This window comes from Vombatus ursinus, unplaced genomic scaffold (genome assembly GCF_900497805.2).
Source record: "Vombatus ursinus unplaced genomic scaffold, bare-nosed wombat genome assembly UNPS02007284.1, whole genome shotgun sequence".
Classification (NCBI taxonomy): Eukaryota; Metazoa; Chordata; class Mammalia; order Diprotodontia; family Vombatidae; genus Vombatus; species Vombatus ursinus.
This window is the reverse complement of record NW_020947062.1, coordinates 6676725-6701544: the sequence shown is the minus strand read 5'-3', so window position 1 is coordinate 6701544 and position 24820 is coordinate 6676725. Positions and strand designations below refer to the sequence as shown.

Below are 24820 nucleotides of genomic sequence, written 5' to 3'. Positions count from 1 at the left end.
TAGTTTCAAGAAAACAAAAACTAAGCTTACTGCTATAGATTAATGTACAAAGGTATATATATATCTTACATGCCCACACAGTTAATTGAGTTAATTAACCATAAATGACTTATTATGATCCTAATAAGAAAGACAGCAGAAAAGAATTCTTAAATAACATCTTGAAAAGTATTAAATATTCCTAAACCATAGCACAAAGACAAAACTATAGATTTCCTCTCAGTCTGTCATTTTCTCCCATAGCAATCTTCTCCCCAAATACCTGGTCAAATGCAGTGAACTAACTACACATGAAGCCAAAAGAAAAACAGAAACCTAGTTACCCTTATGACTGATAAATGGTAAAAACAAAACAAAAAACCAACAAAAAAACCCCACCAAAGCCACAAAAACAAAACAAAAACCAACAGAAAAACCACCCCACTATGGTTCATTTGGTTTATATTAGAATATATACAATACACTAATGATGGTACCATCCAGCCTACTTACTGTTACTATTATACAAAGCAGACAGAAGAAAAGAATTGGCTATACCTGAAAGGGCTTCTCTCCAGTATGAACCAGTTGATGCCGTTTTAGTTTTGAACTCTCAACAAAAGCCTTTCCACATTCTGCACATACGTGGACTCTAGGACCATGGGTGTGCAGATGTTTTCTCATGGCAGAGTTATCCCTGAACATCTTTGAGCATCCCTTAAAGCAGAGAGAAAAACTTCATTATTTTTGCCTCAAATTTTTTAACCATTCAAACCACTAGAATAGTCACTACTGTCACCTTAAAAAAAAAAACAAAAAACCCAAACCATAATGACCATTATAACATAAAACTTTCCTCAAAAAGTTTGCTCACTTTTTCCAACCCACAATTCTTACATTACTTAAAAATTACAGTAAAACTCACTTTAACAAAGATTAATGGTTTCAAAAGCTTACGATATAGTTTCTAATGGTAAATGTGATAAACATTTCAAGATAAAATTACAGAATGTTAGAACCAAAAAGGCTATCATGCAATTTAACCCTTTTACTTTACAAATGAGGAAACTGGGGCCCAGAGAAGGGAAGTGACTTGCTCAAGGCAACATGGCTCATCTGTGGCAGAAGTGGGACTAGAACCCAGGTCTCCTGATTCTATCTAGTCTTTCTTTATCTCTCCCAAATCTGCTGTCCACAAAAATATTAATAGAAAGAAGCACTGATAAAGAAATGGAATTAAAATGATGGCACTCCACCACTACCTTTGGTGGGCCCCATAGTCTTTGGTGCAAGTATGGTCTGTCATTCTCCATCTCCTACTTCCCTCTTTCTTCTCTCTTTGCCTCTTTCCCCTTCATGACAGAGAAAGAAGCAAGAGGGTCTCCAAGGAATGGCAACTACAGAAGAAATTGATTCTGTGAGACACGAGGAACAGAGAGAAGCAGACAAACTGACTACCAATGCAATGCATGTTGAGGCTGATGGATATGTGGTGCTTAAGAAGAGTGTCAATAACAATTTCTTCTGCAGTTGTTGCCAAATAATGGAGTGGTTGAAAAAATGATAAAACAGCATGATAGAAGGACAGAATAAATAACCATTAAAACAGTTCCTAGACAGAAAGGGTGGTATATGGTGAGCAGAGTTGAGGTTGGGGGTTTGGAGGAAGCAAAGTCATTTTACCTTGGCCACTAAGTAGCTATTTGGGAGATTAGAGCTTTTAAAAATCTTTGGAAGAAATGAGATGACAGAAACTTAGCAACACTATTTAGAAATCTACATTAATTTCTGATCCCAATGGAAGTCCTTTCCCACTTACAAATCTCAACATCAATTCAGTGAGGTCAGACTGGGAAACATAAGCTGTGAATACTGACTTAAAATACATGATTTTGCTGAAGCTAAATTTATACATCTTCACTCCCTATCTTGTGACTTCCTTGCCTTTTTATTTCATTAGCTTCACCAACTTCTGCGCCTAACTCAAAATTCAGATTTCTTCCTAGCATCTTTAAAACTTTCTGTTTGTATCACTTTCCTTTCCTATAGTAGCCATGAAAAAAATTGTTGTTAATCAGATTATTCATATTTAAGTTTGAAAACAAATCTATTACATCAGAAACTCAGGTATGCATACCTGAGGTATGCATCTGACCCTAAGTTTTCAAAGGATATGTCAGCAGAGAAATTATTTTGGGGAGGATCTATTGCAAGTTACAAAGCCTTTGATTACAGGCCTACCGTCAGACTATTTTGTCTGACCTGTGAGGCTAACCTAGCAGAGAAGTTCATGCCCCCAAGTGAAGAAAGATTGTGATCAGTCACTAAAAATCATGGAGCCTGGAAAGAACAACCCCAGTGTCCCAATAATTCATCAGAACTTCGAGGTAAAGATAAATATTGGGTTAGTATCATTTGAAAAATTTCCAAGTATTGATAAAATGTTTAAAAAGGATTAATATAACAATAATAATAAAGAGACTGGGACCACAATGCACTACTCCTGTAACTAAAATGGACTTTTAGGAAAAAAAGAGCTACATCAAAAAGAGAATATCTAATTCAGAGATAAATCAAATCTCCTTATTTTAACAAAAGAACTCTAGGGGCAAAGTGTTGTCAATAGGAAGATGAAAAAAATGTAAATTTTGAAAAATCAACATTTTACAATGTAATGACAGTCATCACCAAACTCCCATAAATCCCCTAGCATTACTTACTTTATGAGGGCAAGCTATTGTTCTTGGAGCATCATCTTCTTTAATTTTTCTTGGCTTCATTCTTACAAAAGAGAGAGAGACAGGCATTTGCAGGAGTGGGTAGACTCAACTGAAATAAATCATATTCCCTGAAATGTTATCCTAATATAAAAATCACATAGCTACCATATCTCAAAGTAGGAGGGCCTCAGAAGACGCCTAGTCCAACCTGGACAGAAATTTCTAACAACATCCCTGATGAAACCTCCAGTGGTAAGTCAACTCACTACCTATCAAGGCAGCTCATTCTACTTTTTGTTAACTCTAATGGCTTGAAAGTTTGTTTTTAAAATATATCAAGTCAAAATCTGCCTCTCTGCAGCTTCAACTTTGTTCCTCATTCTGTCTCTGAATCAAAATAAGCAGAATTTCTCTTCCTACATGACTCTGTAGGAAAGATAATGATCATTTCCCACCCTACTCACCCCTCTCTCCCAGCCTTCTCTCTTTGAGTCCAAACATTATCAGTTCTTTCCAATGACCCCCACAATATGGTTTCAAGTCCCTTTAACATCCTGATTATATACCTTTGGACACCCATCAGATGGCTAATTGCAGGAGGCTTGCTAGTACCAGTAGTGCTAGTCAAGCATTTGATTTTCGCCTCTCTTATCTCTGATTTATACTAAGGATATTACTGGGTATGTATGAAACACAGATAAACTGGATAAAAATCTGCAACATTTTAAGTCGAACAATCAAATCCTAGAACCAGAACAGAAGTATCTAGGAATTGATGTTTTAGTAATCAAAAATTTCGACAAAAGGGGAACATGGCCTGTAGGAGTGAAGAAATTTTCTTTAATTTTGATTTTCCACTATAAATCTTAGGTCAGCAGGTAGACAATTAGAAAAGAATTGGAAAGAAGTTCGGACTTCAGAAGAAAAAAAAGGTTATAGGAACAAGTTATTTCCACAGTGCTAGCTACCATTTACTTACAAAGTACTTTCCCCTGTCAGTACAAGTGTTTTACAGAAAGGAACAGAGATCCTAAGGGAAGTAATTTGCTTGGTTATATGGCAGAATCAGGACTCAAACACAGATCTAACTAAATCCAGTGCTTTCTACTCCATACAGTACAACACACACTACTATGCTAATAAAAGTTATGGCAGAGGTGACAGAGCAGCTCAAGGTTGGCCACTTTGTAAATACAAAACTCAACATCCAAACCCCATCAACTGTTACCATGGGAATTCTTACTCCCAAATAAGGCAGACAGAAACAAAGAGATCAAAGCATCATCACAGCCTCCTACTACGGGGCAAAAGAAAGAACCCTAAGCTCTTTGATTTCTGGCTGGTTCCTAAATTATCCTCTGACTTACCTGGCATTTACACTGACCTAAAACTTGGTCTTTTGGCAAGGATGTCAAAAAACCTTCCCTTTAATTTCTCCCTTAGGATCTATGTAGAGTAGAAAGGAAAGAATTAGACAAGTTCTTGGACCAAGCAGTCTAAACAACCCTGGCAGGGACTGTATACCTAGATATTTCCACCTTTAAGGAAAGGCTATTAAGTTGTGATAACTGGATTATCACTATAATTAACAAATGTTTTCTTAATATTGTACTAGGCCAGGGGTGGGGAATTTGTGGCCTCAAGGCCACATGTGGTCCTCTAGGTCCTCAAGTGCAGCCCTTTGACCCTTTTGGCCCTTTGTTTGAATCCAAAGTTCACAGAACAAATCCCCTTAATAAAAGAATTTGTTCTGTAAAACTTAGACTCGGCTAAAAGGCTGCACCTGAGGACCTAGGCAGCCTTGAGGCGGAAGGTTCCCCACCCCTGTACTAGGCTTTGTTCCACAACAAAGACTCATAAATCTCTGGGTTTGGGCCTGTATCCACACCTAACAGATGAAATAAGTAGGCTGTACAATTTTTTTTTGTAATACTGCTCCACCTAGAGGTTGGATCCAGATCTGCTGATTCTTAGAAGTCAGTGCAAACAGCATCAATTATAAATCCTATGACTTTTTACTCAAATACAAACAGGCCAAATTTGAAATTTGATACAATCAAATTTTAAGAGTTCTAGTTTTAATGAGGATTCCCCCACCTTCTCTCTCTGGATTAGCAAAAAATATCAAATCTATACAATTTGGGGGGGGCGTCTTTCCAGTTGCAGGGGCATCAAAAATGAATGAATAAATAAATAAAAATAAAGTCATAAGAGTAAAATAGGCATAGTACAGATACCCAGAAGACTTTAATCAAGAGCCATCTCCTTTTTTGTTAGGTTACGGGAAAATGAATTTCAGTATGAAATATATTTTAAAATGCACCCTTGGATACACACAGAAATCTAGTTATTAAAGCATCATAGTAAATTAAACAGTTTGAGGATAGAATAAAAATTAAGAGTTTATTTATGATCTTTTAAAGTCTAGTAGAAAAAAAAACTATTTTCTGAAAAGGGGCAATTTTTAAATTTCTTAAATGCTACCAGACAAAGATTCAAATCATGTAATCCTCTTCAGAATATTTACTTGCTTTCAAGGGTGTTTTAATGAAGGATCTTTTTCTAACTACCCAGGAAGCAATTAAAATTGAATACCAGAAATAAAATTCAAACTTGATAGATTCTTGGGCTCATGAGGAATAATCATCCAGAATTATCTGAAAGTGTAAACCATTAGGTCGAGACAGAAGAAACAAGCAAGCACAAAAGATATTTTATTTAGTAGATCCCTAATCTGCTATATAAAACTGGGGAAGGGAAATCCAACCAGAATTTTTAAAATGGGCTTAAAATGGAACATTTCTCCTCCATTAAATTGCATATATTGCTCTTTTGGAAAGTTGGCTTCTTGAAACAAACACAGTTAGCTGCAAAAGGGTCATCTTAATGCCAGGGAAATGCAACTAAGTTTAATTTATATAGTATAAGTTTCTAGAATCACAGTATCATGAGAAAGCATTTTAGAAAGAAATTCAAGCCTGGGAAAGGAATGAAGAGTTAGTGGGAATATCACTATTCCATGTCTTTTGATTATGTTGTCACATACTGTCACTGATCTCAGTCTCAATATGCTTACTTTATGAGACAAGTAGGATGGATAAGCAAATTAGGGTTTTGGTTTTTTTTAATAGCACTACAGAACTTCCCTAAGAATCTGAAATGTCTAGAAGTACAATGGGCTGCCTACAGTAAGTTTCAAATCATTGGAGATCTTCAAGCAAAGGTAGTGGGGTAGTCTGGTGGTGATGTCAAGTGATTCTTGCTTCAGGTTTTGTACTGGGCTAAACTCAATCCAACAAAGCAATGATTAAGTGTCCATTAGAAGCAAGAAACCAGTGATAAAAAGATAAAAAATTACAGTCTCTGCTCTTGATAAACTATATTCTATTAGGTTGGATGACTTCTAAGATCCCTCCTAACCCTGAGTGAGATTCCATGAACATTTTGGAAGTCCTTGGACCATTTTAGTAGGCCAAAAGCTCCTGTAGAACTTACCACTGATTTATGGAAAGAATAGCATTGCTTTTGATGAAATATTTGATAAAGGGACTCATGATCAAATCATTCCAGAAACCAAAATATGTAATGAAACAAATCCTTAATTAAGGGGTTGCTCTTAATTAATGACTTAAACTCTTAAAACACTTAATCTGATCTAAAGTACAACTATGTGAAGCAGGTAGGGTCTGTATTTGACATAATAAAAAATATTACTATCAATCTGTAAACTGCCTGGGTGGACACTCAGAGAACAAACTTTTGTAGTGTGTTGTGCCACAAATTAATACAAATTACTTAAACTAAATTAAGGGCAAACCAAGGGCCAGAATTTACTAAAGATTTTTAACCTCTCCTCCCTTCCCAATTTTAAAAATATTTTTTACTGGGAATAAGTCTGTTCCTGCTCAAGATATACCAATTAAGTTCCCATTGGTCATAAACTTCTCAATATGAATCACTTTTAATTAGATCATTTGACTACTTTCTTTTGGGCTTAAATGAGTCTTAAGTACACAATCCCTCCCCGCCCCCATTTCCCCTCAACTCCACTGGAAAACAAAAGGCAATTTTGGAGCATGGGTAGTTTATGGAAAGCAACATGGTGTGCCAAAGCACAAAGGCACTACACAGCAGGTGGTGGAGATGGAGGATGGGGTGGAAAAGGGAGGCAGAATAGGGCCTAAATAAGTTTGCTATCTGGCAATTTTGCCCAAAGGGAGCAATTCAGTCATCAATCAAGTCTCTACCACTGATCAGACACCTTCATCTGTTTCTATGATAAAGTTATAGTGATTAAGAGCACTAGACTTAGAATCAGAAGACATTTCTTTGAGTACTAGTACCGCTACCTATCAACAGTTGAGTCGATTCACCATTTTGTGCCTTAGTTTCCCCATCTGTAAAATGGATAACATTTACTGCCTTCCCACATATGATTTTAAGGAAAACCAATTTATAAGCTATAAAACGTTATAGAAATGTGAGGATTATTATATCATACTAGGTCTCTTAAAATGTCATAATTATTTTCATCACAGTCATCAATAGCACAATTCCAAATGCTGACTATCTCCCATCCCCATACTAGCTATAAGGGTAACCCCTGAATTAGAACCTAAAGCTCTAAGCAAGAAGTGTTTATTCATCACTTTGCCTGGATCAATTTGTAATTGTTTTCTATAATCAATGGTATTACCAACTGTTTTAGAATGCATCTAGATAATTCTAATATATAAGTACAATTTATATATATATCTATATCTATAGATATATTTATATACTTATATGATTCACTCATCACTCCAGAATTTATTTAACTATTATCATAAGCAAATCCTAGGTGCTAAGGGTGATATGTAGATTATTAAGATCAGCCTCAATTTACAACATAATAAATAGGTAAGACCAGAAGGCAGAAAAACAAACAGGACAGATACATAATCAAAGGGCTATTCTGAGTTCCCCAGAGGGGAAGATCACTTTTAACCAGGAGTTTTAAGGAAGATTCTATAAACCAATCTAGAAATATACAAGCCTCTTTCTTTTAACTCCCTCCCACCAGGTTTAAGAAAAAGTTTTCAGATAATGTCTTTACAATGTGATGAGCTTTAAACTTCTTTTATATCTACCTACTGTCATAATGTGGAAGAGTAATGCTTGTAAAATGGCCAAAGAAACCACGTGCACTTTAATACAGACTACACTAGTGCTCTTCAATAGTGTCTTGTGGCAAGGTGCAAGGTACTATATTTGATTACCATTGGTTAAGGCAAGTCAGTTCAACTTACCTGATGATGCTTGTAGAGGAATCAAGAAGTCATATCACCACCACCAAATGTTAACAACAGTACTTTCTAGTTCCCCTAAGCATCAATTAGCCAAAGCTTCATTACCAATTCACTGGGCTGAGACAAAGTGCTGAAGTATATCGCTAAACCACAGTAAAGACTAACAGGCTCCAACATCAACTTTGAAGCCCAAATAACCTCTGACTACATACTATGCTTCTTGCTCCATGGAGCTTCTCCATAGTTTAGTGGTAATAATCAACATATTTGTACCCCTTAAGAGTTTACAAAGCATATAACTTAGATTGTCTTATGACGAACCTTTAAGATAGATATGTGAAGTTATCTTTATTTGAAGCTGAAGAAACTGAATTTCAGCAAGTATTAATTAGAGACTAGTCACGGGTGGGGAACCAATAGTCTCAAGAACACATGTGGCCTTCTAGGTCCTTGAGTGCCGTCTTTTGACTGAGTCCAAGTTTTACAGAACAAATCCTTTAATTAAGGGGATGTGTTCTGCGGAAATTTGGAGTCAAAGGACCACACTTGAGGACCTAGAGGGCCACATGTGGCTTTTAAGGCCACAGGTTCCCATATCCTGACTAGGTCCTGACTCCAAATACCCTATATTACTATACCCTATATTACTTCTTCAATACCCTTTATGTAATATTTAAGGTTTGCAAAGTGCTTTGTGTCATTTGATTCTCACAACAACCCTGAGAAGCAGGTGCTACCATCCTCATTTTATAGATAAGGAAACTGAAGGCAGGGGGTCATGTGACAAACCCAGGGTCTCAAAGGTAGCTAGCATCTGAGGCAAGAGCCTTTGTATATGGATGTTGGTCTAGATCTTTCCTAACCTTTTACCAGTTACTGACCGAGAGATTTCCAGTCAACTGCTTGTATTGTTAGGGATGAGGCTATACCTGCTTACTGATCTGACATTCTAAAATTTGATGTTTTACCAAGGCACAGAATGGTAGAATCAATTAACAGATAACGGACTATGAGCCAAGTCTCCTAAACCCTAGTCTAATATGCTTTCAAAATTCAGAATTAAAATAGCAGAGTTAACGTGGTAAAAGATGATTTTCGGTTTCTATAAGGGAGAAATTTTCCTCCATTCTATGGCCTCAAAGGATCCAAAATGCTGCCACACCCATCAGCACACTTGCTTAAATAACTGACCACTTTTGTTTTCAAAGTTTCCCTAGTAAAATAATAGAAACCACAATGGCGACTAAGGCACAGTAAATATTATAGCTGACCATAACCCCAAGAGTATTGTCTAAATTTTAAAAAGGGGGGGGAAGGGAAGAGGTGTTGCAATTCTTGTGACTTACCTAGCAAATTCAGCCAGTTGTTTAGGATCTGAGAGGTCAATGCCAGGTATTCCTCCAGGAGGAAGTTTCTTGCCTGTCATGTACTCAGAATAATCAGGAGGTGAATTCTCTCCAATGATCTGTTCTTCCACCACTGTCTCATGGTCAATATCTTTTTTATCATCTGAAACACATTATGAGATTACCCTAGGATTTACAAAGATACGTAGATTCAGTTAAAATTGCTTTAACTTCTCAAAGTTAAAGCAACCAGCAATCTAGACTTTATATTAAACTCTTGTAGTCATCTCTTTCCTCTACTGAAACTACACTACCTCCCCCCACCCAACCCGGTTTTTAATACCCCCCCAGATTCTTAAAATATCTGCCTCTCAATTATGATGACCATCTCTTCCCCCCCTTTAAAAATTCCCTTTCTTTAATTTTCCTAATAGGAAATCTTCTTCTTGACCTTTTAATAATGTACTAACACTATATATACAAGGCACTGTAATATCAACTGTGTGGGATGTAAAGATTGGTAAAATAAAACCATCCTTACCCTGAAGAAGCTTACAGATACCCAGAGATGACTGAGAGTGGGGGAACAGGGAATAGGAATGATGATATACATACGACGACTACAATTTAAGCCTATGACTTTAAGACTACATATTTGAGCCTATGAGAGATACATTTCAGGCTTGGGAGTGGAGAAAGAACACTCTCTTCTTCCTTTTAAGTAGCATAACTCAACCCATAATAATCAACTGCATAAATAAATCCAAATCCAACACATTCAAAACCCAAATCACCTTTCCTCCCCATTATTTCCTATGCCCAGTCACCAAGTATTGGAAAATCTCCTTGAAATCTCTCACATCTTTCTTCTCCTTCCTGGAAAATAACTGCAAGGTTCTTTAAGTTCTACAATACTTTCCTTAATAATCTTTAAAGGAAAAACTGTAGTATATCCACTTCCCTGTGTAAAAAAAAAACAAAAAAACCAAAGGATGGAGACTAGACCCATGATTTCATTGATGACAGAGAACTACTAGTGAGGAAACTCCCTCTATCAATTTAGGTCAACAGCTTCTGAGTTTAAGAAAATTGCCTAAAGCACTGAAACATTCTGTGACTTGCCCACATAGCCAGCACATGTCAGAGACAAGTCTTCCAGGCTCCAAGGCATTCTCTGTATCCACCATGATCCATGATGCCTTTGTTTTAGAAGATAACAAAACAAAAACCTACCTCCAAGGCTCCCCTACCTTGAAAGTGGGCCCCATCCTATCTATCCAATCCCAAATGTCTTCTGCATCTTCCAAAGAGCTCTTGTATTTGGAATTAGTGGAAGGTTATGTCCACTAAGGAAGCATATAACCACAGGGACTCTACTCCAGCCACACTGGCCTTTTTTTCTTGATTTTCTGTACCCAAACTTCCTTGCAGTTGTGCCATTGTCATCCTTATAATCACACAGGCTTAAAACCTCAGTTATTTCTAACTTTTCTCTCTCCTCCCATTTATGTCCAATTAATTGTGAAATCTCCCTCAAATCTTCCCTTTCATCTGTCTCTAGTGATTGCGGCAGTATGCAAAAAACCTTCCCTCCCCTTCAAGTCTCACATTTATCAATACATTCTTCACATAGATACCAAAATAATCTTATAATTTACATTATTAGTAGAAATTTCAGTGATTTCTATTCCTTACTAGGGGGAAAACCCCTCCAACTCAGCCTGCCAATCAAAACAATCCACAATCTAGTTTTAACCTACTCTTTTAGCCTTCTCTTCATATACTCTATAGGCAATCCAATAGTGGACCATTTATGAACAGTTCCTTGATCCCATGTCCTATCTACTTTTGTGCTCCCCTTTCTTAGAATATTCTTCCCTACAAACCTCTTGATACCTTTTCTTTCAAAGTCCTTAGCTTAAGGACAGTCTCCTTTCCTCAGCAAAGCAACTTTCTCCCATAGAAATGACACCCCCGAACTCATTGTTTTAATTGGCCCACACACACCTAAAAGTACATATACAACCCCAAGTTTATTCTTTTGCTGCTAAGCACAACCAATTAAGAATATTAGGCTGAGTATAGTTCCCCGTATAAAAAATTATTCAAAGAGTTATAAATAAATGAAACTAATAAAAGTTTCCACTTATAATGTACTTTAAGGTTTAGAAATTTTACCTCATAGGAGGAATGAAGTTAAAGAAAACTGAGAAAATTAAAAAAAAAAGAAAACTGAGGCCAAGAAAGGTTAAGTATGTTGACCACAATTAAGTAAGAGATTCATGAATATGAACATACATTTCCAAGTTCCCTTTCTACTATGCTACATTGTTCCCCATGCATAAAGTGGTTTTTATAGGAAAATTCCCTAATAATAGTAGATAATAGTTCAGAATGCTACTTTGGTGTCCCCTTCTTCCTTATCCAACTTATCTTTATTCCCCTTCTAAGCACTGAAGCAAAATACCTGTTACACACCAAAGAGCTTAAATTGTATTGGTTTTAGTTCCTAGTAAGTGTGCCTGCAGTTAGTAAACAAAACAACCAAAAAACCCCCCCACAAACAAACAACTATGTTCATTCTAAACTCTAATTTTGGGGAGGAGCCTGACTGTGGTGTAGAAAAAGCCATGGCTAACACCTACCTCTTCTCATTCCTCTTTCTCACATCACAAAGAGACACATTGTAACTGTGGAAATTTAAGGGAAAGGGAAGCAAATTTCTTCACAACAACTTATCTCTCTTCCCCCACAATTGGCTCATGGTAACATCTGACTCTCATTCATATAGAAAAGCCTATACATTACTGGAATAAAGAGAACAGTGAGACAAATGTCAAATTATTCCCAGCACCTGTCAGGTAATCACTGTCATCATATGCACATAAAATAGAAATGGCCATGGAGACATGGGAGAGAGGGTCTGTCAAAAGTAGGTCACTAAGATGAGTAGAGTATGAAAACAAACACAATGAGAATTGGACTAAATGGTACAACCAGCCACAACCATCTCAGTTTTCTTCTCATATATAAGAGAGGGGCGGTAATGTATGATTCTAGCTGTACCACAGAATTGTGAGGTCCAAATGAGATAAGTGCTTTTATAAGCCACAAAATATATATAATATTTGTCACCTCTGAGAAAATGACGAAAAGAACCTAGATAATTTGAACCAGAAAAGGTTAAAGGACTTAATTGGACATGTAATGTGGGCACTGTATAAGAAAATGGATTAAATGATAGCATTAATGCTTTTTATTTGATATTTCCTGCTGGATGTTAAACAAAGGGACTGGTTGCCAAGGAAAAGAAATTAATTTCCCAACAGGTATATTAACAACAGGATAGAAACATCTGTCTAAAACTGTTTAAACTTCAGCTAGCTTTAAGATGAAGGAACCATTAGGTTCATATTTCATATGGTCAGTCATAAAAATTCCAAATCCTTTTCCTTTGCATAATTTATGTTTTTCTTCCCTTCTAAAGGAAAAGCAAACATGAGATATACTAATGTGCTGTTAATGAACATAATATTTTACATATTCTAGTTCTAAGGAATTCATAGAATTCAAGCTTTAGAAAAAATAGGATGTACACTTTAGGTTTAATAAATGAGAATTATAATGAAATGTCAATGTCTATAATCAGAAAAATCAGGCAAATGGGATTGAATTGTATATTTGGTGTTATATTCTTTCACGCAACATGGATGGGATTTGATTTGAATCATTAGAAGGAACAAATCCACAGTAGTAAGACCACAGACTCACTTGAGTACCATAATATCTTTCTTTATACAAAGTTATGCCAAGGCCATAGATGAAAAATTCCTCTACCAAAGAAGTGTGTACATATGCCAATATTAAAAACACACACACAAATGGGATCCACAAAACAATCTTCTCAGGAGGTATTGCAAGACTGTTTTACAGATAAGGAAATTGAAGCTCAGAGAACTAAAGTGATTTGCCTAATAAAGTTCTTCAAACTGTTAAGCAAGGGTCAAGGTAGAAGATGTGGTCTGGAATGCTGGATAACATCCACCCCCTTAAAGAGTTGACTGGTTCCATTACAAATTTATGCTAACTTCACTGGGCTCTCACTGTATCAGGGCAACCTTGTTATCAACTACATCAAGTATAGATATTGATTACACATCTGAAACATCTTCGGCACAGTGACAGAAGTTGGTATACAAAGATAAAGTCTCTGGCCTTAAGGTACTTTACATTCCAGAAAATGAAACATATATCTATCTAGTAAAAAATGTAAAGTAACTTTTTTATTTTTGGGAGGGGGAAAGGGAAGAAAATCAAGAAAGGCCTCACCTCACATATGAGGTGGTTTCTGAAACAAGCTAGGTGTCTAAAAGTTGAAGCCAAGGAAGGAGTACATTATAAGCATGAAGGACAACCTGCACAAAGACAGAGGTTTGTGTGGGAGGGATAACAAGTAGGTCATTTTGGCTCGACAGTAGGCTGGACTCCCTTTGGCTGAAAGGGAGTAAAGTAACAGCCTGGAAAGGGAGGCTGTGTATTTGATCCCAGAGGCAAAAGAGAGCCATTGGAACTTCTTTGGCAGGAGTGACAGATATGGTCACCCAAGAACTTTAGGAATCACTTTGCTGCCAGGGGCAACTATGTGGAGGAACCTAGTGGAAAATGGGATAAATTAGAGGAAGAGAGAACAATGAGAAAGCCATTGAAACAGTTCAGTCAGGAGGTAATATGCCCCACCCCACACCCCAGTCTTAGCAAGAGATTCTTGCTGAAGTTAACCTTGATTTTTGCTATTTCAATTATCTTCCCACCTGCAATATATCTTCAATAAGCCAACTCCTTCCATCCTGATCTTGGCTTTTGAAGCCCTCCACAGTATGATTCAAACCCACCTTTCTTGATTTCTGGTATTCAATCCAGTTAAACTAGACCAGTTCCAGTATCTTGTTCCTGCACTGTTCACCTGTCTCCATCCTTTTGTTCACACATCTCTCCTGCTTAAAATGTAATTTCCTCCTGACTACTCAGGAAGATCTGACTTCAAACCCCGCTTCAAACACTAAAAGTGACAATGGGCAAATCACAACCTTTTCCAGCCTCAATGAGCATTTCTGTAAAATAAGGGTAACACCTGCAGCGAGAAGCAGCTATGGGACACAGGAAAGAGAGTCAGACATAAAAAAGCCAGAAAGACTTGATTTCAAGTCCCACCTCTGGTACCAACCTATTAGTTTTTTGTTGAGGCAACTGGGGTTAAATGACTTGCCCAGGATCACATATCTAGTAAATGTCAAGTGTCTTGAGGCCGCATTTGATCTCAGGTCCTCCTGACTCCAAGGCCAGAGCTCTATTCACTGCGCCACCTAGCTGTCCCAGTTTTTTTTTTTTTTTTTTTTTTTTTTAAAGCAGCTATCTAATACACTAAGTTGCAGATTAGCTGCACTGGTTTGAGATTTCCTGTTATCAATGAAATGACACTTTGAAGCTATCCTCCTAATACCTACAGTAACTCTGATGGTGTGTAAATTTCTTGGGACCACAAATAATTTTGATATGGCTTCATTTTTTGACAGCAATAGTCACATCTAATGACAATGAGGCTGAGTAAGATCATCTGACTTTTCCAGGACTTGGATTAACATTATTTCTCTACCTTTAATTAGTTTTTGGTCACATGAATGCTAGATTTTGTGCCACATATACTTCACTGCTCTCTTTTGTTGTGGTGTTGTTGTGTGATTTTTCAGAGAGTGTTTCAAGTATCAAGTCAAGTGTTTCAAAGTATCATTCAAGCACACAATCAAATAGGATTGATCAGTTGCTCTGAAGCACAAAGGCTTATGGTCAAGCACCAAGTACTGACAAACTCTTTACTGTTGCAAAGGAGTGTAATTAATCCTCAGAAAACAAGCAAAGACCTTCAGAGGGACTGGGCAGATGGAGCAGTTGTTACTGATTCTTCTGTTTGGTGTAGACTTCTTGAAGTTGGAAGCGCATAAAGAAGAGCAGTAATCAAACAATTGCTAATTACTGCTATGAAAAAAAATACTCATAAAACAACACAAAGACTGGAATACTACAAAATGGAAAAAAAAAAACCATGTCATCTTCAGACTAGAAAATATTCACATCAAAAAAATATTTTGGGGATTTGTTTATCCCAGTGAACCTGAAAGTGTCTGAAAGTGTTATCCCTAGCGAATGATAATCTGATAAATATATTGCTATACTGAGAAGCAGAATTCCCAAATAGAGATGGAATACTACAACATAATTTTATAGTATAAAGCCATTGGTTCCCAAAGTGGGTGATACGGCCTCCTTGGGATGCTGGACTAATCTAGAGGGGTGGTAGTAGCCTTGGGTGCAACTGAGGGGTGTTGAAGTAAAATTCTGAAAAACTGTTTGAACATGTTTCATTTATTGTTAACAGTGTTAAAAGTTGTAGGGATTACGTTATTTTCCAAACACACAAAATTCAAGTTATAACCATCAGTGTCAAATTAACAAGCTAGTATGGGCAGGTGAGAGTGTTGCAAATTGTTGTGAATTCCAGCACGCACTGGCAGGAATATGTGTGTCTAATGACTTGTTTACAATACGATAGTAATTTCAATGCGGGAATGATACAAATTAAAAAAAAAAACCATTAAAGGGTTAAAAAAAGGAGATTTCTGCGGGGGGCACTGAGTAATTTTTTAAAAAAGCAGGCAGTAGGTCAAATAAGTTTCGGAAGCTCTCCTTTATATCATGTCACACATTACAAAAGATTAAGAAATTTACCTGAGATGGATAAATATGCTTTGACAGCACAGCGTCCAAAATAAAGTTTGATGATGAAGAATTAAAACAATTAAATGAAAATCTTGTGAACTCAATATCAAATCATGTAAAGGAATTGAATGCAGCAAAAATATTATTGCATATTACAATTTAAAAAAAGATGTAATAAGTTGTAAGGTTTGCATGTCAACAAAATTATTTTGCTTTGTCCCAGTACAACATTGTACCTTACAAGAACGTATTGCAGGATGTACAAAACACCTTATAAAAGGTAAGGCATTCTATGACAATAAATTAATCTTAATAAATATTTCAAGAATCACTTCAGATATCACCATCCTTAAAATCTTTTCCCAGTTATTATCTTTCTCTTTATAAAAGGGAAAGTGCAGTTATAGCTATCTACCTGCACTTTTTTTTTTCCCATTAGAGATTGTGAGCAGCTTATAAATTGTAGATAGATATGGTTGTTTCTGGTTTCCTTTGTTGTAAGGGAGGGCCTCAATGTGTATAGCCCAGAAATGACTGTGGAAAATAGGCATCAATAAAACTTTAAAAAAGAAAAAAAAATCACTAACTTCTTGAGGGAAGGGCCTTTATCATCTTTTTGTGCCAACTGTGCACTGTTTATGGAATAGCAGGAGCTTATTTATTTGCCTAAAATGTTATTTGATATTAACCTTTGAACCAACTATTCACACACTTAAGGTCAATGATAACTGGTACCTGTTGACAAAGACTATTTGCTTTATTTAGTTAATGTTTGGTGTGCTGCTCTGATGGAAAATGACTTAAAATGTTATGTGAACTTTTAAAATTATGGATAGAATACAATATTCCCCAATATCCATATTAACTCTAATTTGACATCTTTATCTCTCTATAACATACATCCAGTTTGTAAGACATTCTTAATACTAAATATGTGAAATACGATAAGAAAGAGTCTATCAGAAGCACATGATTTAGGATAATAGCTCTGGGTATGGAAGGGAAGGTCATCTAAAGAGAGTCTTCATTTTATAGCTAAAGAAACTGAGACCCAGGGAAGCTAAATAAACAAGTTAAACATATAGCACATTCAAATTTGAACCCAGTTCTTGTTTCTGGAACCACTGCTTATCCCCCTAACCATGCTAACAACCCATTTCTAAGCCACAATCCTGGAACCACATTTATAAATCCTCTCCTACCCATCCCCATTCTGTTTCATTTGCAGCTGTCCACTTAACTTCGTTTTGAATGAGGTCATATTATCTTATACTTTAAGAAATTTTGTTTCTTCTCTTTCAACTTGCTTCTTATGTATTACTACCTTCTCTACTGGTTGATGATTGCAAGCTCACTTCACTCCCCAATGAAACACTTTGCTGAGGAACATGGAGCTCCTGGACAACTACCCAAATTTAAAGTCTTCTTTAAAGAAATTATATACTAACAGTAATAAATAACCTGAATGAATTATTTTTAGGCAGACACTAAGCAATATCTATTGTTGTTAAAAGACCAACTGGACACACTTTTGAAAAACAAAATTACTGCAAAAAATGTGCACAGTCAAACAAAATAGTCTCCCACATTGGCTATGTCCAAAAATGCAAATTTTACTCTGCTTGCCTATCACCTCTCAGTCAGGAGGTAAACAGCATTCTAATCCTTGGGTCCTTTGCAATCATGGTTAATCATTCTTTTTTTCTTTTTGGTGAGGCAACAGGGGTTAAGTAACCTGCCCAGGGTCATACAGCTAGTAAGTGTCAAGTGCCTGAGGCTGAATTTGAACTCAGGTCCTCCTGACTCGGAGGCCAGTGCTCTCTCCACTGCACCACCTAGCTGCCCCTATGGTTAATCATTTCAATGGATTTTTTAAAGCTTTCAAAATTATTTTTCAGTTTTAAAAAACAGTATGAATTATTCTTCTGGTTCTTACTTTACTGAGTTAAAAGTGAAGTTTAAGTAACATCTGTTTATGTAGACTTCTACTTGCACTCACTAAGATGAAAATACCACACAAATTATTCCCAATCCATCCATCTTATCCAATTTCCTCTGTGACTTCTGCTGACATTTGTTTTCAGAGGATGCTTATATTTTCATCAGAATGCAAACACTTCTTACAAAGTCTTTTCTGATTGCTTGCATTCATCTTTTTATATTCCTCTTTAATTTGAGTGTTTGTATATTTTCTGGGTAATTTATTCTTGGTTGTAAATTATATGGTGCAGTGAAAAGAATGCTGGTCCTGAAGTCAGGAAGACCTAAGAACAAATCTACCCTCAAATACTCACTAGCCAGTTGACCCTGGTCAAGTCACTCAACCTGTTTACCTCAGTTTCCTCACTTGTAAAATGGGCATAATAGTACCTATCTCCCAACATTGCTGTAAGGACCAAATTAGATAATAACTGTAAAGCATTCAGTACAGTGCCTAGCACATTGTGCTACATAAATGTCAGCTATCATCATCATGCTTTTAAGTATAGCTTATTCCACACACTCTGTTCTTTTACTGTAGTAGCTGCTAAATCTTGGGTGATCTTGACTGTGGTTTCTTAGTACTTGAACTCTTTTTTTCCTAGCTGCTTATAGTATTTTTTAATTTGACCTGGATGATGGGACTTCTCACAGAAGGTTACAGGTAGAGGCTATCTTCATAGTTTCTAGAAATACATTTGACCTCTTTTTTTCTTTTGGTCACAGCTTTTAGGTAAAACGATTCTTAAAACTGCCTCTCCTTGAAGATCTATTTTCCAGGTCACTTGTTTCTGCTATGAGATACTGTTAATTTTCTTCTATTTTTTTTCTCCAGTCTTTTGACTTTACCATTTCTTAATGACTTATGGAATAATCAACTTTTGTTTGGTTCACTTCAGTTTTCAGGAATCTGTCATCTGGGGCAAGGTTTTGAACTTCTTGTGTTAAACTGTTGATTTTTTTTGCCGCAAGTATCCTTCAAAGCTCTCACTTCATTTATATTAAAAAACAAACAACAACAACAACAAAAAACACAACTTATATCATGTCTTCTAGGAATCAAAACTGGTCTTGTGGCCAAGCATATTTTTCTTTGAGGTTTTGCTCTTAGGTGTTTTGGAATTATTCTCCTCTTTTAAAATTTTATTTCTTGGGGATCTATGCCCTGATAATATCTCTATCACTTTTCTACACATCTTCCTCCTTCCTACCATCTCGGTTAGTCTCCTCCTACAGTAATACCTAATGAGTATTATTACTTGTGATCACTTGGGGCAAAGTCACTTAACCTCTCCTACCACAGGTTTCTTAGTCTATAAATCAGGCTCAACAAACTTGAGACAGAGTAAATTAAATTTTCTTTTTGAGTTACTTTTTCAGTCAATCAACAAGGGTATTAAGAAGGCAGCATGAACCAGGCACATTTGACTTCTCCCAGTTGGCTGGCAACAAAGCCTTCAAATTTTCTGATGGCAAACAGGGAAAGGTAATCAAAATGCAGATAAGAGCAGCTCACATTTTATAGGGCATTTTATGATCTACAAAATGCTTGCCTAAATAACTATGAGGCTGGTAGGTACAAGAATTGTTACCTTCATTTTACATGAGTAAACTATAGCTTGCTAAGGGTGAAATATGCCTAAGATCCCACCATTGGTGTGTTTGGAGTTAGTACTTGCACTCAAACGCTGATTCCATGACTAATGTTTCTACCATAACCCACTAGGGTAAAAATAGACATTTTGGGGACTCTTGTCCTACTGGAACCAGACAGATGCACTTAATGGATAGATATGCCCTCACATTTATTGTATGCCTAGTGGAAAATCATTCATTTAACTTCTGAACCAAGACAATGAGGAATATAGCATAGAGCAAACTCTGCCCTCCAACACAGGACACGTACTTTGAGTCCCCTTAACAAAGTTGCTAGGTTTCATGAACTCATGCATTCTGTTACATTTTTGAGATAGATGGATGCATTGCGGTTAACTCCCTTTATGACCTGTAGCCATGAACAATTTGTTCTCTGTGGCTGGCCTCATCAGTAATGCTCTAATCTGTGGCCAAACTACCAACGAACAATGAAATTATTGAAAAGGAGGCAGGATAGAGTAGGCATAAATGGATAACTCATTTCTAATTTTTAGCATTTCCATACTGAACCTAGAACATATTATAATTCTCCACATTGAAAAAGTTACTTACCAGACTCTATCCCTTTCCTTTCTACTTCCCCAGCTAACACGTATCTTAAAATAACATCATTACTTCAGAATCATACCCTCTCTAGTACAACCTCCACATGTTGCCAAAGTAACTATCCTAAAGCAGAAGTCGAATATAACTCACCTGCTCAGACATCTTTAATGATGGCTCCCAACTTCCCACCTCCACCCCAATAAGGTACTAACTTCTCAAACCTGGCATCCAAAGCCCTACTAGCTTTCTGGTCTTTCTAACCAAACTGGAGGTGTTTATTTCTCTCTATTCTTATCCTGTCTTTCCAATTACTCATCGTGAGTATAGTGGAAAAGCACCTAAGTATTTGAGGTAAGGGCTCTGCTATTTATTGTGAGGTCTCAAATGATTCAATTAATCTCTCTGGGGGTCTCCCCTTGAGGGGGAGAGGGGGAATGTTTCGATGAAAAATTTTTTTGCACCACTGTCATGTCGACATTTCTCTCCCCTTCCTTTATAATAAATAAGCATAACAATAATAATAAAAACAACTTATCAACAATTATCTGCCTCATTTTGTATGCTAGGCTATTGCACCTAGGTTGTGTAGTGGATAGAATGCAAATCTGGCTTCAGTCATTTACTAGCTGTGTGACCCTGGGCAAGTCACTTCACCTTGCTGGCCACAGTTCCTCATCTGTAAAATGAGTTGGAGAAGGAAACGGCAAACCACTCCAGCAACTTTGACAAGAAAATTATAAATGGGAGTCATGAAAAGTCAGACATGACTGAACAACAAAAGACTACCGAAGAGGAAGGAGACTTCTCACCGGTTCTCAATCTATGATCTTTGGACATGACAATTGATCACTGAGTTCTAAAGTGTTTTAATACTTCTTATGCTGTCATAGTCATCCTATAAATTGGTTTGCTTCTGTTAATTTCATTATCAGATTATACAGATCTTCCCATGTGTATCTGAATTTTTCGTATTCACTGTTCTTTACAATGCAATAAAATCTTATATTCAGATACAATTTGTTCAGCCATTCCCTAATTGATGGCTCATACTTTGTTTCCAGTTCTAGAGCCTTTTTCCTCATATGCAAAATAGTCTCTTCCAAATCTAAAGCTTCTGTGTCTTTGTTTACAAGTCATCTATCTGAAATGAACTCTCTCTCAATCTCCACCTGTTAAAATCCCTTCACTCACACAAAGAATGTTCTTGGCAGGGGGCAACTAGGTGGGGCTCAGTCAATAGAGCTCTGGCCTTGCAGTCAGGAGGACCTGAGTTCAAATGTGGCCTCAGAGCCTTGACACTTACTAGCCGTGTGACCCTGGGCAAGTCCCTTAACCCCAAATGCATCACCAAAAAGGGGCAGAAAAACTAAGAAGGAATTGCAAATGTCCATTTCCTTTTGACAAGTAGTATTAATCTAAGAAGGTCAAAGATAAAAACTGTAATTACCCCAATATTAAGAGCATTTTTTTGTTGTAGCAGAGAAATGAAAAGAAAACAGATGTCCATCAACTAGGAAATGGTTAAATAAACTGTTGTACATGAATGGACAATTACTGAGCTGACAAACAATGAACATGAAGAACACAGAAGTAGGGGAAGACTATATAAACTGATGCAAAGTGAAGTAAAAGTAGAAAACAATTAAATGAAAACACATACCTCAAAAATGTAAAAGGAAAAGTTAATAGCAAAAACCTCCCCAAAATTAAATGCTTAGCTCTCAAAGAAATGAGAATGTGCTTCTCTCCCTTCTTTGAAAAAATAGAGGGTTGTGGGTGTGGAATACCTCATATATGCTGAACTTGGTTTATGTGTCCTTTAACTTCTTTGTTCTAAGGTGAGCATTTAGGGAAAGGTATGTGATGAAAAAAAGATTATGAATTATTAAAATCCTTCCATTCAAGGCTCAGTTCTGGTGTACCTCCCCACAAAACCTTCCCTGTTCCACTTCTGCTAGAAGTGATCTTTCTTTCCCTTCAATTAATCTCTCATAGCACTGTCATTCCATTTCTGTCATCTGCAGAGGATTTTAAGAGCTATACATTTCTTTTGATAAAACTTTAATTGAATTTTGTTGACACCTTCCTCTTAACCCTAAGTGTTCTTCACATAGCTTATGCCCTCAACCCAAAATTCTCGTCCATTATATTTATTCAAAATCTAATCTTCCTGGGGAAATCCTTGCTGACAATCACACTTCACAGCAATCTCCCTTGAAGTCCTATGGCACTTTCAGGGGAAACTGAAAATCTCCACTCTTTCCCCTACAAGTTGTTATTTTCATGAGGTCTGTTTATCAGTGTAGGGAACTCCTGGTATGGAGACTCCGAACATCTAAAGAAGATCTGTCTGTAACAAAGCTATAGGGAATTGCCTAGGACACTTCATTCAACAAGCATTTCATAAGTGCCTATTTTATGTGCAAAGCTGAGCAAACAGACAAAAGAACACAGTCCTTGCCCTGAAGGAACTCACATTATACTGGGTAAAAGTGTGCAGTGCAGATAAATCAATACCAAAAAATATGCAAAAAAAATTAGAGGGCATTCCCAAAAGGTCTTTTGTAGAAATGACACTTGAAGCTGAGCCTTGAAGCAAACTAGTGATTCCATGAGGTAGAGGTGAGGGGCAGGTACATGACAAGACTAGGAGACAGTTCATGTAAAAGCACAAACCAAGAGATGGAATATGTACGTAGGGCGAAGTAGGCCAGTTTGGCTGAACCATACAGCGTGAGGTATGATGTAAAATTAGACTAGAAAGACAGATTATAGCAAGATTATGAAGGGCTTTAAGTGCCTGACAAATCTATATTTTATCCTAGGGAAAAAAAAAAGGGAAGCTACTAAATCTTCTTGATCAGGGAGTATGCAGATGTTTGCTTTTGGTTTTTTGCCAAATTTAGCACTTGTGTCAAGGATGGACTAGAGAAGGGAGAGACTAGATAGATAAAAATTACTGCTTCAGGTAAGGGTTTGAATCTGGGTGGTAGATGTATGAATAAAAAGGATAGATGCAAGAGATGCTATGTGAGTAGAACTGGCAAAATTGACGTGGGGGGGAATTGAGAGAGAATGAAGAGTGAAAGATGACTAAGAGGTTGTAAAATTAGGTGACTGGAAAGATGGTGATATCCGTGACAGAAAGATGGTTAGGATGAGGCATGGGTTTGGAGGAAGATAATAAAGTTGAATGACTTGCTCATGGGCAGATGGGCAATACATGTCTGAAATGGAACTTGAACCCAGGTCTTCCTGACTACAAGGCCAGTCCTCTCTCTACTATCCGAAATAACACCTCTCATTTGAAGAAAAGTCTCAGAAAATCTGAATATTCTGTTAAGTTTCAGAATATTCAAATACAAATAGTATTTCTCATATGGGTCTAAAATCCAAGATACGTAGGAAGCTAATATGAACAGAAGACAAAGATATGAAAAGTAGTTCTCAAATAAGAATTGCAAACTATTAACCATATAAAGATTGCTCCCAATCAATAGTAAGAGAAATGCAACTTTGAAGTTTCATCTCACACACTGAAAACTGTCAAAGATGACAACGAATAGAGACAGTCGATGCTGGATGGGCCATAGAAATACAGGGAAATTGACAGAGCTGACAGAGTTGTAAATTTGTCCAAACCATTCTGGAAAGCAATTTGAAATTAACCTTAAAAAAGATAACTAATATGTTTATCAATTGAGGAATGGTTAAATAAACTGCAATGTGATCATGATGGAATATGCTTGTGGCATAAGAAACAATGAATATGAAAAATTTAGAAAAGCATGGCAAGAACTTAAGAGTGAAACTAGATGGCTTTTAAGATCCCTTCTAGCTCCAGATGTATGATCCTCTTTAATATAATAAGAACCAGGAAAACAATATACACAATGACAACAATATAAATGGAAAGAACAAAAAGTTGAATCTGCTGAGTAATAAGCTTGGCCCTAAAAAAACATGAGAATTACCTCCCTTTTCTTCTTGGTAAAGGTTGGGGAGATTGGGGGTTACATGTTGCACATTTCAACTCGGTTGTTGGTTAATTTTGCTGAACTGCATCCCCAATCACCCTCTTTATTCTTTGTTTCAAGGACTAGCTGGTAGGGAATAAGGATATATTTGGAAACAAATGTGATATAAAAACAAAAGACACCAAAAAAATCTTTAAACGTGCAAATAAATACAAAACCCAATTTCAAAATCAAGCAATTTTTGGATTACCTTAACTTCTCTCTATTAGTAACTGGCAACACGCTTATAAGGGCACCATCCATTAGTTTTGTACTACCTGTGTGACTTCTTGTATGTACAATTTAATTCTTGTATTGTTAGTTACTTTTTGGAGTATAGCTTGTCTCTCCAAATAGATTAAATTCTAAGAGAAGTTATGAGTTTTTTGTCTTTGCATCTCCCACAGTGGCTAACAGTGCCATGCAAAAACTAGATGTTCAATATATACAACCATCAATTGATGTTTATAAACATTTAGGACAATGTCTAAAGTCTTATCTTACACTAGTGACTC

General features: G+C 36.6%; 1 protein-coding gene across 1 annotated transcript in view; it reads right to left on the bottom strand.

Annotated features, from left to right (window-relative positions):
• YY1 (YY1 transcription factor) overlaps positions 1–24820 on the bottom strand; it is a 41957-nt gene that overhangs the window by 7050 nt on the left and 10087 nt on the right. The window contains 3 exon segments of the mRNA XM_027849038.1: positions 538–696; positions 2700–2760; positions 9334–9496. Of these exon segments, the coding sequence (XP_027704839.1) occupies positions 538–696; positions 2700–2760; positions 9334–9496 (383 nt within the window).